Below are 18374 nucleotides of genomic sequence, written 5' to 3'. Positions count from 1 at the left end.
TTATGACTTATGGCTCATGACTGATGTCCTGTGTTTGATGTCTCATGTCTTATGTCTCATGTCATGTCTGATTTCTTATGTCATGACTTATGGCTGATGTCTGATGTCCTGTGTCTGATGTCTTATGTCTGATTTCTAATGTCTTATGACTTATGGCTGATGTCTGATGTCCTGTGTCTGATGTCTTTTGTCGTAAGGCTAATGTCTTATGTCTGATTTCTAATGTCTTATGACTTATGGCTGATGTCTGATGTCCTGTGTCTGATGTCTTATGTCTGATGTCTTATGTCTTAAGGCTGATGTCTTATGTCTGATTTCTCATGTCTTATGGCTGATGTCTGATGTCCTGTGTCTGATGTCTTATGTCTGATGTCTTATGTCGTATCTCTTATGTCTTATGACTGTGATTGCAGGTGAGCACACAGCAAGGTGAAATGGACAGTAAGTTTGTAGCAATGAAAAGAACTATTGCCCTTCTGGAAAAGTATAATCAGAAACTTCCGGAATTGACTCAGAAGTTCTACACTGCAGCTCCACAAAGGTGTGTAGTTACTTAGTATGTGAAGTCAAATGGTGACGAGTGAAATTAGGGAGTAATTTCTCGCGCAGTTTGTCGAAAAGACTCGGGAAATTGTTAGGATTCGGTTAAAATGCAAGTGAAATTATTCCCTAATTTCACGAGTATACCATTTGATTACCTACAAATATCATGGGTGACGAATTACGTTAGCATTCTAGGATTTTTGGCATGTTTATCCTGGAGCGTATCGATCGGGAACTCCACTCGCTCAAACGTTTAGAGCTTTAATTTGCCTTCGTCACCTATGATATTAACTTTCTAACTCTTTGTCCCAATAGTTCATTACATCATAGTTCAACAAAAACCCCAAATCCCATGGAATTATGAAATGCAAAAACTAAGACACATCAAGTACTTTCGTGCAACGTTCCGCCAACGAGGTCTTTTGAGGACTTCGTCCTTGTACTTAAAAGTTCAGTCTATCGTGTGTCTGCATAAGGGACGACGCATTACCTTGGGGGAGGGGTTGGAATGTTTCTTCAAGCGTGCAAATGTAATATATTTTTTCTACAATACTACGCCATTTAGTATCCTTTGCATTGTAACGGCGTGCCCTTCTATAATGTTTATTTAAATGTTCTCAAAACATAGCCAAGGAAAGTCTTAAAGGTGTCAGAAGCCTTAAATAGGCTTCTGAAGATGGCTGACAGTCATCGAAACTGTCAGCATCATTAAGACTTTTCTTGGCTATGTTTTGAGAACATTTAATTAAAAATAAACTTTACTAGCCTGATGAATTTCTTCAAGAAGATGTAATGTCTCAATTTCTACGATTTGATTGTATGACAAGACTAAAAGTTGCTGTTATTGTTGTTTTTTCATCAGGTGGAACAATTTGAAAATGAAAGTAAATCAAGCTAAACAACGCCTTGGGCCCAGAATACAGGCTGAAGCCTCTAGTGTTACTGAGGTAAATTTTCACAGGATGAGTTCAGGAGAGTTCACCAGCCAGCACCTCGTTCTGTAATTTGTGCCCGTAATTTAATCATACAGGTCCATTTCTGGTTAAACTTCATTGACTTCCGATTTACTCCACTACCTTGTGTTCAAGTTTGGCTGGTTTACAAAGCTCTTGATGGAATTTTACCATTATCAGAAAATTTTTAAGACGCTTTGTCCAATTTCATTAGAACTACTCGGCAACAAAAATTTTATCCCTGAATCTATTGGTGATTTATAGCATTTTACGCATGAACCTCACCCCCCGCAGACCGTGGAACAGAAGTCCTTGTATATTCGAAATTCCAACACGTTTTAATAGTACTTAAGGTGGCCCGTTCCTATTTATATGCGTGTTGGTTATGTTTTTGATTCGCGTTTTTTTAGAATAAAAGATTCAACCGATTTCTACGATTTTTTGCATCCTTAGTAAATAATGATGGAACTTTAAGAAAATGTTATTTATTTTCTTATAGGTTTAAAAACTTTTGAGATATCGGCATATATTTAAAGCCTCATTTTTACGAAAACTGAAAATAACTTCGAAATCCCACGACAGATTTTTCCCTAACTTCAGCAAATAAGCCTCAGAGTTCTCTAGTTTTATGTCTGCAAGTTTGAAGGCAATCGTGACCGTAGAAATCGCTCCACAAAATGTTGGTCAAATTTAATGCTAAAACGATAGGCTAACACGTTTGTGAACGTAAACGCATAAATAGCGGAAGAGAGCTGACAAACTACCTCTTAACTGAAACGTTGTTCTTACCCAAAGCATTGTTGGAAGAAAATGAGTAATCGGACAACTACGGCGAACACAGTTAGCGCTTTAATACAACCAACTTTCTGCTACATGCGCGTTGAAATTAAATATATTCTGTTTATCCAACTTACTCTGCATTTGTCCGTTCATTTTCGACAAAAATATTAAGAAAACAAAACAAAGCATCTGGAGAAACCGCTTGGCAGTTTTTAGTTTCAACGGTTCTCGTTCTGAGGCGAAATAAGCCCGCTAGTTCGATAACACCTCGCCATCCAATTTTCAGCTGCAATGAAAACCCTCTTGCACGATAATATATTCAAGATCTCTGACTTTCCCGTCACATGCTCACGAGTAGCATTTTCTTAAAGTTCCATCATTATTTATTAAGGATGCAAAAAATCGTAGAAATCGGTTGAATCTTTCAATCTGAAAAACGCGAATCAAAAACATAACCAACACGCATATAAATAGGAACGGGCCACCTTAATAGTACCGAATAAGAACAATTTAAAGACTTGTCGTTTTCCAAAATAACCATGGGTAGTTTATCATTTGATTTTATTGTTTAATTGTAGTATTTTTTTACTGTGTTCTTGTAAAGCGCCACGAATAACTTGTGGATGTATTCACTTTATACGCGTTTTATTATTGTTATTATCAATGCAAAACTAAGACGATTGCCTTCCGCCTTTCTACTCACGCAACAAAAATAATAGTATGGATTGTTTATCTCGTTTTGTAGGAACTCAAGGCCTTTGGTGATCGCTGCGAGTCTCTAGCTCGAGAATTTGCTGATTCAGAGGCGTTCAATAGAAAGTGTGCTATTTACTCTGCGTTCACGATAATGGATACATTTAGCAGACGACTTGAAAGCATGGAGAGTGAGGCACAGGTAAGACTATATCTAAAGGTCTTTTGGTCTCTTCAGGAGTCTGTTAGAAGTAGAAAACTAAATGGATCTATTAACACAGTCGTGCGAAGACATAAACTTTGGATTAAACTACGAGAACAGAAAGCAATTATTTGGTTTGTTTGTTGGGGTAGTAAAGTGATATGTCTGACTGTAAAGTCCATTTTCTATTTCGCTTCTTTCCTTAGCTTTCTCCATTTTACACTAAATGATTATCTATCCTGTATAATTGTAAGTAGCATTATCAGTTCTGGTTACATTATTGTCTGGTGTCAGGAATTGTTCTGAGTCGCTATTGGTTGTTGTTGTAAACGTAGTTAATGCAGCTGGGTTGTTCTCTCCCGTAGAATGCGCTGATTCAGTTTTATTTTTGGATGAAAGACAAATAATAATAAATAGGACGCACTAAAACGGAGACTACTCAATTTAGGTTATATAAGCTTCTTTGATTGAGGCAAAAGCTCCGAATTTTGTTACCTCATTTCATTTTACAGGACCTGATTGAGCTTCAAGAACTGTTTGAAAAGGCTGTTGTGAACTTCTCTGTACTCCCTCGGTATGTGGAATGTAGATTTTTAACCCTTTCACTGCCCAATTTAGCCAAAAGCAAATTTCGACCAAATTTCCAAATTTTATGTTGTGAAATTTTGAAAAAATAGCACCTTTTGCAAGTACAGGCAGAGAGCTTTCATTTGAATGGTCACATCATAGGATTTCATCAACAGACTCAAAAGTTAGAGTCACCTTACGAAACTCCATCAAGTACTCCGGCAGTGAAAGGGTTAAGAACTGATCGTAGCTTTTCAAAATAAACAACGTGTTTATTGTTCCTGCAAAACGGGCAGGGTGTTGAATGTGTTATAACGAAAAAAAGTTGATGCCTTCAGTGTTTGTCCTCGTGATGAAATGAAGTTCGTTGCAATCACAGTCATTTCTGTCAGTAGAGGCTAAATGATAGGCAGTTTCGCCTGTGTGGATATCGGTAAATTACCGGTTTTTGTCATCCGTAAATACGCGTTGCCTGGCTCTTACCTCGAGGAAACTTTTAGCCTACTTACGGGGTGCGTGAACCTATACTGACATTTCCACATTTATGCAAACTTGGCTCCTCTTTATTGTGAACAAATGAAAACACGTTCCCTCACCCGTACCTGCTAGCGGAAACTTTATGTCTTTGGTCGTTAATTTTTCAACAGCCTTCGTTCAGACCTGGAATGTTTACGTGAGGTGTGGAACACGTGGCGTGCAGTCCAGGAACAACATACTGAATGGAAACGTGGGCGGTGGCAGCGAATCAACACCAAGCTTATGAAAAAGGCTACTGAAGCCCAGATTGACGTGGTTACAGCTCTTCCCTTTGAATGTCACGAGTGGGACGTGTTTGTAGGGATGCACCACGCTATACTGGACATTCAGGTGAGTTTTGTTAATCGGGAGGTGGTTCCTATCAGTGTAGAAATAAGCGTAGTTTCTTGGTCAGTTGCGGACGGGTGAAATCAGCGAACGATGTAATACAAACGACTGAACAGGCACGGAACGACACAAACCAAACTAACAATAGTTACCACAACACCAAGATACACCCGATAGAGGGCAACCCAAACCTACATATTCGGCGACAAAATTAGTTGACACACTCCGCCCTAAAGAGTCTTTCTGACGTTTTACTGACTTCAAAAGGCGAAAATAAAGCTTTTCCTCGCCCACCCCCTCCATGCAATGTTGTGTCCCTGTTCGAGGTACCTATAGAAAACAACAAACACCTCAGCATTGAAGGGAGGTGAGGGGGAGGTGTGTTGATTCTTTTGTTCTCTGAAGTTACCCTATTTGAGTACAATTTTGTCGCCAAATGTAGATTGTCATTAGGACATAGTGGAGTGTCTTATCAGACCAGTATATAGAAAAGGCTGCTGAGTGAGGCGTTCTCAAAATAAAGGTTGCTTAAGATAAAATGTTACAGAAAGGAGTACGCACAACACGTCAATTAGAGTGTACGATTTATCCTGGTAGTTATTTGGCCGTTTTCTAATAGTTTGGAATATAGTGTTTTTTGGTTCCTTTAAGGTGTGCTCATTAGTTGAACCTCTTCACATCGGCCACCTTGAAGACAAACTTAAGTGGCCCCTGTAGACAGGTTCAAAACTATAGTGAATGTATTTATTTTATTCATTTATCTTGTATAGGCGTGTTTACCTATAATTGACGATTTAAGCCGCTCTGCTATGCGACCTCGCCACTGGAAGCAACTGCTGCGAGTGACTGGGGGAGCAATACAAATTAGCAATGAGGGGTTAACCAGAATGACTTTAGGACAACTGTTAGATCTTGGATTACACAGTAAGTACTCTTGTAATGTATACATTATTGTTTTTGCACAGTGTAAGACTTAATTTATCAAATGCTTCGAAAACTGTCTTATCTAGACACTGAGAAGTAGGTCGCCATAACGAGGCGCAGCCAATTTTTTGAGACCTACTTCATCTGTTTTGTGTTTATCTGGTCAAGAATTGAAACGTTTTTTTGTGGGTGGGGGATATAGCCTGTAACATGATTAATGATTGTTGTTATGGGTTCTTTGTGCTGTTTTGCTATTCGTAATCTACATGTGAGCTTTGTATTCTTAAGTTGTTAAAGGTGACTTTTCCAACCAAACAGTTTTTAAGATTTGCGCCTTTTGAATGATTCTTTTCTGCTGATCGATTAATAAACTCAGCTCAAAACGCATGAATATACTCACAAAATTCTATGATGTAATCATAGAAACCTCTAACAGTGCTTGTGAATAGTTCCTTTATTTGTACCAGTAATGTTATGAAAACTGAATTTCTTTCATAGTGAAAGTATTAGCGGATTGGCTTACTGACTTATGTTCCTCTCAACAGACCATGCAGAAGAGGTACGGGCCATCATTCAAAGGGCTGCAAAGGACGTGGCCATTGAGAGCTCACTCAAGACCTACGAGGAAGTCTGGCTCAGCAAGATCTTTGAACTAAGGGCGCATACTCGAATGAAGGGCCCTTCATCAGCGGCTGCAGCCACTCAAGATGTAAATATTGCGTTTGAATGCTTCTTAGGAGTTATAACTTAATTCTTTTACTGACGCAGTACGTTTCTTCATTCTTGTTGTAAAAATTGGTCTGTAGATGATCGGAATCCTTTACTGTGGAAAAGAGTTGGGGTATCTTTCGTGGCTGCTTCCCCACCCCCCTTTAATGTTGTTGTGGCTATTATATTGCTGAATTAGTGAACAAAATGGCTATTTTAGAAGTAAAAAATGTGGCATTTGCACTTTCGTCCTTTATAATACACATCTGGCTCCAGTGGCCATACTTACGAAGTGAATTATAGTGGGAATATTAACAGGACTGCTCTACAACTGCTACCACTACCTCCACCACTACTTGAACCATTACCACGACGACAATGACAATTCTTACCATGATGGCCACTTTAGCCATGGTGACCATAACAGCCAAAGTGGCGGTAGTGACCACAATGGCCACATTGGCCACAGTGACAACAATGGCCAGAATGACCAACGTGATCATGATGGCCACGGTCACCATGATGGCTACAACAACAACAGCAGCCATGACGATAGTGGTAGGCACAGCTGTTCAGATGACCACAGTGACAAGAGTGACCACAGTGGTGACAATGATCATGATGCCATGGTGATCACAGTGGCCGCAATGACCAGTGTCCGTGATAGTGATGAAGGCCACAGAGTCCACTAAAACTACAGTTACAGTGGTGGCCACAGTGAGCACACCGGCAGCAATGACCACAGTGGTGACAATGACCATGATGGTCATGCTACCACAATGACCACATTGGCCACAGTAACCACCAGGGCTATGGTGACCATGGTGGTGATGGTGATAGTGGCCATGATTGGCCAGAATGATGACAGTGATCACGCTGATCGTAATGGACACAGTGGCCACGATACTCGTAATGGTCGCAATGACCACGGTAATGATGACCACAGTGACCTCATTGACCACAGTGACGATGGCCACAATGACCACAATGGCCATGATGTGACAACCACTACTACTGCACCACCACCACCACCAGTACAGACTACTGTACTACTAAAGTTACGTGTATTTTATTTGGAAAAGATAATAAACAGTTTTCAGGGTTAAATTAACTTTTTTTCTGGCGATGACAAAGTACAAAACTCTAACCAACAAGGGCTCACTGTAGTCACACCTATAAACACTCTGCTTTTTCATCTTTCTGTAGACACCTGGTAGTGAGTTTGGAAATGACTCGGAGATGAACATGCATGGACCCCGTGGCTTATCCAGTCGAGTATCGGTGACTAGTCACGGCAGTGGAGGTGGCTACAGCATCAAGGATGGGGCTGGTGGTGGCCTAAAAACAAGGAAAACGTCTGCGGCTGGGTCTGCTACTTTCTCGCAATCCCTCGTGAATTTGACCCAGGTAACGATCCTCACCTTTTCCTTTCCTTCTTTGACTTAATCATTTCTCTACATCTTATCACCTTGGCCCAGTTGTTCGAAAGGTGCATGACATTCTTTAGTGGATAACGCTTTTGTTTACCCTAATACTTATTTGCTGAATAGTGATTTATTTAGTGGGTAGTGCTATCCAGCGTTTGAACAACCGGGGCCTGTAGTGTCATTCCCCTTATTTTCAAAAATCCTGTTCCTCCATGTCATCCTCATCGGTATCTTGATCACCATCGTCAAAAAAAAATTTCTTTAAGGTCAGGGGAAATTCAGAGAATTTCACTGTAAGTCAGGGAAAAGTGAAATTTTAACAGCACATATTAATTCCCTTCCCTCCACTTTTATTGTCTCTAACATTTAAAATTATTTTGAACATTTTACAGACATGAATCGTGTTGTATTGGTAGAACATTGCTCATGAAATTGAACGACAAGCCTATGCTGGGTTTTCAAGAAAATCAATCCTTTTTGCATCCTTTTTAAGAAACTATAAATTTATATATACTGCATGTGACTTTCTGAAAGCATAAATAAATGGGTGGAGAGGATGGCTGTGAGGGAAGGGTGAAGTCCGTAATCGCGACTTATTTGTGAAATTGTTATTTCAGTTGGTCAGGGAAATTCTAAATTTGTCAGGAAAAAGTCGGGGAATTTCAGAAATCTCTGGCTGTAGTAACCATGATCATTATCGCAGTCGTGGGCATCAGCAGCATCATCGTCCCCAGAGCGTCATAATCTTGATCATCATGTTTCTTGTCGTCCTGATTCCAAGTTGTGTAGTTGTCCCTGTTCTCCCCGTCCTTTAGCGTGTCCTCACTTCGTCTTCTCTTTCCTTATTCTTCTCTTCTTACTCTTTCTGTAGGATACCGGGCCAATATGTTTGCTGGATAAATGTGAGCCAATCTTTGAAGAGCTTGAGGATCATCAGGTACTGTTCTTTTGTATATCAGTGTTAATTGTTTGTTGCTATTTTTCATTAGAACAATTCTGTTGCATACAAAGATCACTTACTTAAGTACTAGAGAGCCTTAAGCCACATTATAGTTACTAAAAGTGTATAGTGGATTTTACAAGTCGTAGCCTCGGAATTCGACCTTCGATTTCCTTCCCATGCTGAATATACCTTTCTGGAAGAAATCTCAATATGTGACTGTGTTGATTTACACCTGTTGGTAGGTGTTTCTTTTGCTTTATGGTTGACTTCATTAGCAAAATTATCGCAAAATCGATTTAACCTTGTCTGTACTACCAAAGGAGATATATCCTCTAGGAGGCGAAGGACTTTCCTAATCCCCCACCTCAAAAGAAAAACTTATCCACCTTACTTTTTAAGAGGTTATTATAAACGTTGTTTTTTTTCGGCAGGTTTCATTACAGAGCATGCTCACTGGTAGTGCCGCTGGCTCCTTTGCTGATGACATCATGAAATGGCAAAAGAGGCTGCAGACAATTGAGTCAGTGCTGAGTGTGTGGCTTGAAGTGCAAGAGAAGTGGATAGAGTTAGAAGATGTAAGTTAAGTGTGTGAGGGGCAGTTTACCGCCAGAACAATTTTAAGTTTCAAGAGAAGTGGATAGGGTTGGAAGATGTAAGTGTAGAGTGTGAAGCGCTGGTCAAAATTTCGCAACATTAGTTCCTACAACATCCTCTCAGAAACAAAACTAAACAAAAGCTTATTTTATCTTAGAGGGAAGTACTTGGCAGTTTCATGAAACGATTAAGTTACGCCCGTTTAAGTCATCTTAATCTAATTAGAGCCTTTTTCCAGATCGTTTAGCAATTTAGACATGTCAGTTTTTGGGAAGAGTGAAAAATGACGGCGTCCTTAGAAAAACCTCTTGGATTAGAGAAGACAACCAAAAGCAACCTCAACCCACATATGACATCAACTCTGGCGAGTGCTGTATCACTGCTCCATTCCTGCTCCCCAAAGTTTTCTCTTAAGACTTGTTGAGAGTTGTTGCTGGGATTGTTCGTCATTCGTCCTTGATTTAGAAAGCTTTGAACTCGTTTAAATTATATTACAGCATGTTCTGGAAATGACGAGCTTTTCGAACCGTTTTCATTCGCCCTTATGTCGCGCAAATACAGTGTATTTAATTTTTGTGATGATGAACATGGTAGCTTTTCGTGCTTGCTCAAAAAAATGTGCGTTTATGTTCTTCTTACAACTGTCTTTAACCAGGGGCTTACGTTACGATATTGTCGATGATTTGGTTGTTTTTAATGGTCACTGTGGCTGCGTAGAGGGTTTTTAACATCCCACAGAATTTATGTACATGGGTTGCGAGATTGGGCCTACGGTGTATCGTCCTTACCTGTGAAATCATTGACAGGTCTCCGTATTTTCACTCATGCAGGTGTTTTCCAGTCTAGACCTTCGTATAGCCATGCCTCATGAAACAAACCTGTTTTCCACTGTGAATCGTGACTTCAGGATTTTGATGAAGGTCACAGAAAAGAATCCTAACGTTCTACAGGCCTGTTCAAGGATAAGTAAGTCTAATGTTAGAAACATTACAACTGATTTGATCTGTTTTTGTGTTGAGCTGTCTTGTTTATTTTAATCGCTACAGTTCGTCATATTATGGAAATTTTTTGACCTTTTAAGCCCCAATATGCACATACAAATTGGCCAGAGTGATCTCCATACATTTCCGTAAAGACTTCTTTGAGATAATTTGTTAAAAAAAAAAAAGGCGGACGAGAAAATTGCAAAAATTGATGTACAGTATAATTTACACCAGGCCCATAGTCCAGTTATTCCTCTCTGTCACGCAACGTTATGCTCTTACGCTCTGGGTAACAAAATGGTGAGCTTTTCCAATGGGACGGCAGATAGGAGAGGACGGTTCAACGTTTGTGCCCGACAAACGTGACAGGGCTATTACTTGCGAGTTTTGTCGAGAAGAAAAATGTATTCAAACATGTTATTGTCACGCTTGTCACAAGCTTTGCCGTCTTCGTTCTCCGTTGTCCTTTTGCGTGAGTTTACAATGCCTTCTTTTGCTTGCTAGACATCCAAGCTAAGCTGGAAAAGCTGAACATGAACCTTCAACAGTGTTGGAAATCTCTTTTGAATCACTTGGAAAGAAGGCGTCAGAAATTTCCACGCTTCTACTTCCTCTCCACAGAAGATGTACTTCATGTTGTGTGCAATGGTATGTCACTACTCCGGAAAGTAGACACTTTGTTACCTGGTTCTGCTGTGCCTAGTTTGTTTGTTCAGTTGCCGACTTGAATGTGCTGTCATCCATGCAATCCTATGTGTTACAAATTACGTTTACATACGTATTAAAAGTCGGTGAAAATATCACGACAGTTCTTGCATAGACTTTTTAGGTTGTTTGTTTAACCGTATAGTTTAATAATAGATGCGCATGGTACTTCACTTCTACATTAATCTCTGATGTTCTGTATAATCTCTCTATCGAGCGCTTCAGGATTGGCTCAGTCCGTAGAGCGCTTGACTGCTGAGTGGGTGGTTGAGGGTTCGATTCCCGGGGCCGGACCAACACTCAGGGTCTTAAGATAACTGAGAAATGAAAGTACTCTCTTTGAACTGCAAGCGGCTAAGCCTTCACTTGGCTCGGACCACCACGTAAAATGGCGGTCCCGTCTCCAGTTGAAGACGTAAAAATAGTGTCCCCAATCAGTAGTTTCATCCTAAATACCTTGACACTCAAATAAAGTGCATGATTAACATATGTCGTGGTTCCTTTGGAGGGGACATTGCTTCTGGGTCAAAATGTTTGAAAGTTCTTATTTTGTTCTTTATTTGAACTTGGCCTGTCATAGTGCATCTGCCTTCTTTGCCAATTCACGACTTCTTTATTTTCCTTTTGTTTAGGATATGACCCAGCTCTTGTAAATCCGTTTTTACCGAAAGTTCTTGAAAATCTTGGGGCAGTTGTCTACGATGAAATTGACAATGAAGGCCAGACATGTTTTAGCATTAATTCTGTTGTAAGTTCATACGGGGAGCAGCTTATGCTAAAGCAGGTAAAGAGTTGAATTATTGTGCATTCACAAGTAACATTTATAGAAACAATACAGTTCTAAAGTAAAGTGTGCGTTTTATGTCACTACAGCCGGTTTCAAAGTCGCAATCTGTGATGTTGATCGAGCAAACATTGCCTTTTATCAAATACCACCCGTTAAACTCAATTTTTGGTAGGTGGACTAGGGAGTGGACGATCGCTGGCCCAAACCTGGTGCAGACCACCAACTGAGGCCTACAATTAGTGGTAAAATCATGCTCGCTGCGATCAAGACCTTGTGTGCATTCAGGTGAATGGGTCTTTGGGTTGTGACATAAACCCATTCACCTCGTTTTCTTCCAAATTTCTTCAAAATTCAAAGAGTGCATACTCCTGTTTGAAAGCGTAGTACGTAGACTCTGGTGATGAGGTTACCTGTCTTGTATTGTAGTTTGAAGTGGTGAACTTTCCATACCTGACAAAGCTATTGGATTTAAATAAATGAAGGGTTTTATTTAACATTACCATGTTATATCGATTTTACTAGAAATTATCTTGCCCAACTTTATTTAAAGACAATGACAAATGTAGGGGTGAAAGTTTCATGCCGAGCTGAAATGGGGAAGACGGCTTAACCAGTTGAAAAATGTCTGTGGTTCTCTGAAAACTAGTGCGTATCAGATATACCATTCATTTGATTTATTTTATGTTTATACTCGTAACTGATATTACTTTTCAGCCTCTACTGTGTGAGGGTCCAATAGACAGCTGGCTTCCTTCTTTGATCAACAATTTAAAACAAACCCTCGCAGATCAGCTGGCATCAGTGCTTAACCCCGCACAGCCGGAAAGAAACCCCACTCCACATGGCGAGGGCGTTGGAGAGCCCCCACGCACTGCTGGAAGCATGGGTAGAGTGGAAAGATCCTTCACTCTGGACAACTGCTCTGAAGTGATTCTGCTCGCAACGCAGATTGAACTAAGCAAAAAGATTGACAAATCAATCAAACAGGTGTTTAATTGGTCTTTTTTTCACGTCGTGCATGTCATACAAGGGATTTAGTCACTTGAATCTTGGCTTTATGGTCAGAGCACCCGACTTGAAAAATCCTGGCAGTCCCTAATCCCTTTTGCTCCACTAGCCTTTGCACTATGATAACTGCGTCGGCTTCAGTCAACTTTCTCGTAACGGACACCTTTATTGGCCATTTTGAGATTGTGTGAGAGGGGGGTCGCTGTTGTTTCGAATTGTACTATGGGGCTGTTTGGGAATTTTCACCCCTTTTCCCGCATAACGTTATAACAGCCAATTAAAGAAGTGATGACGTCCCCAAAATGGTCCCAAATGCAATTCGACGCTTCAGCGACGTAGTCTCTCTTTCAACCTCTTAATGGCCGAAACTGTAAGACTGACACACCCAAAATTGCTTGTGACCGTTTTTTAATTTATTTCTTTGACTCTCCATAAGGCGGGCACTCAGGGCAGAAAGTTAGTGCTGCTCTCACGGGTGTCCTTCTTAACGGGAATTGTCTGTAGATCGTTTTGCGTTGTTTTTTTTGTACTCATTTGCTCTGTTTGTTTGTGTTTTTTCTCAGGTGGCAAGTGGCGAGAACAAAGAAGCACTGAGAGAAGTGTATGACAAGTTGACTACCATACTGGAAGCCACAGCAATGATGCTGAAGGGAGCAGACAAGGAAAGTAAGCCTCAAGGTGTTGATGATGGTTATGACAGTGGCGTCAACAGTGATAATGATACGGAGGTGGATGCAGCCGTGAGGGGACCAAGTCAGAATACAAGTGCAAGTCAGGAGCGGCCTGGGACGGGTGCAGTGGGAGATGTGGATGCAGTCTCGAACATCTCCGGGGTATCTCAGAGGCAGAAGAAGGAGCAGCCTGAGGAGGACGCCACTAAAGAAAATGCTCATAACAAAATGTTGTTATTCCCTAGCCAGATTCAAAAGATAAGCAATATAATTGCCATGCTGGCTCACAAAAGGAGTTTAGTACAAAGGTTGATTGAGCATTCGCATGAATGGGAAGCCCTGAAGAATCCCACTGACAGCTTTGATTGGCAGTGTCATGTGCGTTACCGCTGGGAGGAAGAACAGCAGGCCTTGAAAGTTGACATTTTGGATGCAGAGTTTAATTATGGGTTTGAGTATCAGGGTAGCAGTTCCAGATTGGTCCTGAGTCCGTTGACGGATAAGTGCTTTGTGGGCCTTACACAAGCTGTCAAGAATAAAATGGTTGGAGTTTGTAGTGGAGAGTTTGTAAGTATGACGTAGTGTTAGCCATTTACGACCAATTTTGTAAATATTTGAAAAGATGCAAGAAACCTTTTAGTCCCGTAGAAAAAAAAGTGCCTCAACACATTTAACATGAATTTATCTACCTACAGGCCCCCAAATAAGAGCCACTCTGTAAAGCACATTAAAACCTTCACCGTCAAGTAGCTTTAACATAAAGGATTCCGCCATTAAGCAGTCCACTTCTTATTTCGCGTCTTATTTGTCCTAGTAAGTCTCTACAGGAAAAGCTGTATAGTACTCCGAAATAAATTACTCTTCCTCTTAGGGAAATGGAAGAGCAGAAACAGTGAGTGAACTGGCTAAACTCCTTGGTAATCCGCTGTATTCATTCAACTGTACCACATCAATGAACAGATACACTTTAATAGACATCTTCAGAGGGCTTGCTAGTTCAGGTAGGTTTAAAAACCACTGGTACGATTGACATTTGAATGGCGCATATTTTAGTTTACTTGGATTGTGTACAAAAATGCTCATATAAAACTTTAAAAAGCATACGTTTACTCTTAAACGTAGACTGAATTAGCGGGGGGGGGGGGGGGGGAGGGGGGTCACATTAAAGGGATATGCCTTAAGGCTATGACGCAGGGTATCTTCGTATAACAGTACACGTAGTTCGTTTAGCAAACATTTTGGAGCAATTTTGTCCCCACACTATGAGAAGTTCCAATTTTCTCGCTTTTATTTTTGAGATAGAATCGTAATTGTTTGGATGGTGTAGATTACAAAGCTGTCCCGAGTTTTCACGTATTGTCGTCGAATAAACGCCGATCATTGAGGGGAACGTTAATTGGTAATTTTTGCTTGCATCTGCTTTGTTTAATCGAAAGTAATGTTCATTCGACGGCAGCGTTTAATCGAGTAGATACAGTAAACAGGTTTCGTTTGCAGGGACAAAATGTTGTGACGGCACCCTGAAATCTCGTGCATTTAATGTGGCCAGTTAGGGACAGTGATAATAATTCTCCGTTTTCTTACACTGAGACAGTGATTTTTCCATGTACATGTCCGTGCTGTAAATGAATTTGTCACTGATACACGTCTCTGTGATGTGTTCAGCTACAGAACCTTTCGTGGTACATGGTTGTGTTTGATCAGGGTTCATTTTATTTCTGCACCGTTTTTTAGGTGCATGGGTGTGTCTCAGCAACATCTTGGCTATTCAGCCTCCTGTTCTATCCGTACTAACCCAACTAGTCACAGACGTCCTGGATGGCTTACGAGCTAACAAGACCACTGTAATTCTTCCCGACGATGAAATAACGTTATCCCCCCAGGGCGCATGCTTCGCAACACTGAACAGTTCACCTAACCAGATCAACTCGAAGTATGACCCTTCCATTGGCTTCTTTCCTTCTTTCAAGTCGTCTGCCTCCTTCCTTCCTGCGGAGCTCTTAGCCATGTTCCGTCCCGTTGAACTTGTAGGCCCTGACTTGCAGGCCATTCTTCAGGTGTGGCTGTTGAGCCAGGGCTTCACTCAGGTTCGGTCTCTAGCGTCCAAGATTGTGACCCTCAAGGGCCTGTGTCAGCAGCTACTTCCAAGCTCCTCTAAGCCTCTTTGCGCAGAACTGTGTTCGTATCTTCAGAAATGCATCGGTTGGGGTTCTTATTCTCTTAAAAGGATGATTGACGACGCAGGTTCACATTTATGCACGAACTCAAACAATGAAATGGAACAAGTGACATCTATTAAGGGAGGAAACTTCGATGGAGAAAGAGAGTCTCCTACAGACGTGGTAGCTGCTGTGAACGCTCCACTTGAAGCTCTCAGAGAAGATGGTAAGCAGAAATAGGTATCAATTATTCTTAGTTTAACAGCAGTGGTTTCCTGTGTGTTAGCTTGACATTGGCAGATACACGATAAAATGGAGTCTCTGTGTTCTTTTGTGAACAGGAGAGAAAAAATAAACTTGCCACGCAGTGTGCAGCCCCTTGACTGTTAGAACATTTATACCCATCTAAGTGCTTTGCAAATAATAGAGAACACTTTCTTTTGGTCTTGTTTTGTTCTTATTCTCAGTAGCCTCTGTATTCTCTGCTGAATACGGACTATTCTCGTTAACATTCTCGAAACTGTGCACAAAGTTGAACAAAAAATGAAAACAAGTTTTTCTGGAACAGTCGCTTATCTTTGCTTTGTTAGATCTCAGCTAATGACCAATCATTGCTCGCTCAGTATGCGGTGCATTGCATGAACTCTGGGGAATCAAGGGTAACGATCAATTTAAATGTTCGTAGTACATTATAGAACTACAAGACATTGCACAACATTGTGATACATGACATGTCATTTTATTGTCTTGCATTACGTTATAGGCTTGATTTCCGATGCACTCGTGTCTGATCTTTGTTCCTCCCAAACTGTACATGACGGTCCTGCTATTTTGTGTTTTTCTTTTTTCGTTTGTGTAATCAAATGTAACTTGTTTATTTAGAACCTGCTGCTCCTGCGGGCACTGAAGAGGACACTGGTCAACAAGACGAACAGGAAATCCTTAAGGTTGAAGAGCACGCTGTGGTGCTGGCTTTAAGAGACACGTACATGCCGGGATTGGACAGTAGTGATGCTGTTATGTTTGCTACCCTTTTAGCCGATCTCTTTCCCAATGTACAGGTCCCCATGATCTTTGACACGTTTGGAGCTGAGGGCAGCAAGATGAGGATGAACGAACAAGTGAGCAATCTGGAGGAGATCCCGGTGCTACCAAAGCCTCCTGGCGATTTTGAAAGAAACAATGTGGAAGGTAAAAAACACGTTGATAAGACTATCATTTATGGAAATACCAATTTTAGTATAAGTCTACCACTTTATTACCAGTCTTCACATGACGTCACGTCCGCCATATTGGTAGCTCAAAATGATAAAAAGGCAGCTGTATCGGTATCAATCAATCATGCGGAACATGAACTCTTATTTAACAAAAACACTTTCTTTCCTTCAAATAACTTTGCGTAGCTGCTAACCAGGTAGCAGGAAAACGCTTTATTCATGGAAGAGCAGTTATTACTGAGACCAGTTCAATAGACAGAGATCAACTGGAGGCCAATACATGTAGACAGCTTAATAGAGGATTTACGGTATAATGCTTTCACGATGTAAATGGGCTATTTCATAAGGATGTTGCAGTTTTTGCGTTAGTTCTCTGCTGACGTCATTACTTAGTACCTTTAGCCAGACACAAAATGCTGCTGTAGAGATGTGAAGTAGATATCAAACAAATTCCATCAGGGAGCACTAACCATAATAATTTGTTGTGATTTTTGCAGGCATAGAAAGTGGCCCAATTTTTTCAAGTTTCAATCCAAGTTCATCCTTGCCATCTTTTGCAACAGACGACAGGAACCACTGTCAATGCCTAAATATTGTCTTGAATAGCAAAACTGGGCCATTATTTTTTTGAAATTCAATTGATGCAAAAAACGTTTTTAAAAAGAAAGTAAATAGCGTGGCAAATGTTCTTTTACACCCCATTTAACTTAAGAGAACACGAAGCAAAACGGGTTTGTCACGCTTATAGGCTGGTTTCACAAGCGACGGAGTTGGAGTCAGGATCTTCAGCTGAGTCATAAGAGCACTTATGACTTACTGAAAATCAAAAATCAGGGTCGTGAGAAGAGTAATAAGCAGGACGGAATCAGTCAGAAGAATCAGAACGTTTCCATTTTCTTCCGACTCCCCTTACAACTCCAGTACTTACGATCTAGTGAAAACCAGATTGCCGGAGTTGGAAGGGGAAGTGGAGGGATAAACCAATCACAATGCTCGTTTCTATGCTTGGTAATAGGTTTAGTTCTTTTGTCTCAGCATGCGACTCCAACAACCTAGTTTTCACTTGATCGTAAATTAATGATTACAAATATGACTCCGTCGCTAGTGAAAACCATACAAACAGAGGAGTAGGCTTCCACTAATTATTCTTTGTTGTTAAACTAACTATTCTTTGTTGTTAAAGTCTTGGATGATATGCAGTCGGCCATTAAAGTGGCTACGTGCAAACTTGGTTTACAGCCTGGTGCTGCGTTTCAAGCCAGAATCGCTCAACTAGCAGAGCTTGTAAAGGCACATAAACTGGTGAGGTTTAAGCTAATGTTGTCTGTTGGAACATTAATGTAGGTTCTAATCCCAGGGAGGGCTACTCATCAAACTTCTATACCTGCAGGTCCCAGCCCTTACCTTTTTAAAGACTATTTTTAACAGAAAGGGTACACATTTCGCATACCTTAAATTGCAAAATGGTTCCTGTTTCGCATACCTAGTTAACACGTGTATATGCACCGTCTTTTAGTTTTTTTAACTATAAATAATCCACTACTAAATCTGTAATAACCTGCACCAAAGTGGATCAAACTGCACCAACTTGCACCAAAGTGCACCAAACAGCACCAAGTTGAACCAACTTGGACCAAACTGCACCA

The 18374-nt window shown here is 40.7% G+C and overlaps 1 protein-coding gene across 1 annotated transcript in view; it reads left to right on the top strand.

Moving 5' to 3' along the window:
• The window catches only part of LOC140950915 (uncharacterized), a 107923-nt gene that overhangs the window by 38191 nt on the left and 51358 nt on the right, over positions 1 to 18374 (top strand). Inside the window, exons 24-42 of the mRNA XM_073400130.1 lie at positions 414 to 541; positions 1406 to 1490; positions 3022 to 3171; positions 3684 to 3745; positions 4386 to 4605; positions 5373 to 5526; positions 6072 to 6235; positions 7441 to 7641; positions 8533 to 8598; positions 9036 to 9179; positions 10029 to 10164; positions 10686 to 10829; positions 11519 to 11670; positions 12388 to 12660; positions 13245 to 13919; positions 14224 to 14353; positions 15087 to 15737; positions 16394 to 16702; positions 17912 to 18030. Coding sequence (XP_073256231.1) covers positions 414 to 541; positions 1406 to 1490; positions 3022 to 3171; positions 3684 to 3745; positions 4386 to 4605; positions 5373 to 5526; positions 6072 to 6235; positions 7441 to 7641; positions 8533 to 8598; positions 9036 to 9179; positions 10029 to 10164; positions 10686 to 10829; positions 11519 to 11670; positions 12388 to 12660; positions 13245 to 13919; positions 14224 to 14353; positions 15087 to 15737; positions 16394 to 16702; positions 17912 to 18030 — 3963 coding nt within the window. The remainder of the gene's footprint in view (positions 1 to 413; positions 542 to 1405; positions 1491 to 3021; positions 3172 to 3683; positions 3746 to 4385; positions 4606 to 5372; positions 5527 to 6071; positions 6236 to 7440; positions 7642 to 8532; positions 8599 to 9035; positions 9180 to 10028; positions 10165 to 10685; positions 10830 to 11518; positions 11671 to 12387; positions 12661 to 13244; positions 13920 to 14223; positions 14354 to 15086; positions 15738 to 16393; positions 16703 to 17911; positions 18031 to 18374) is intronic.

The sequence above is a fragment of the Porites lutea genome, chromosome 10 (assembly GCF_958299795.1).
Source record: "Porites lutea chromosome 10, jaPorLute2.1, whole genome shotgun sequence".
Classification (NCBI taxonomy): Eukaryota; Metazoa; Cnidaria; class Anthozoa; order Scleractinia; family Poritidae; genus Porites; species Porites lutea.
The sequence above is the reverse complement of the archived record's forward strand: the minus strand, read 5'-3'. Positions and strand labels throughout refer to the sequence as shown.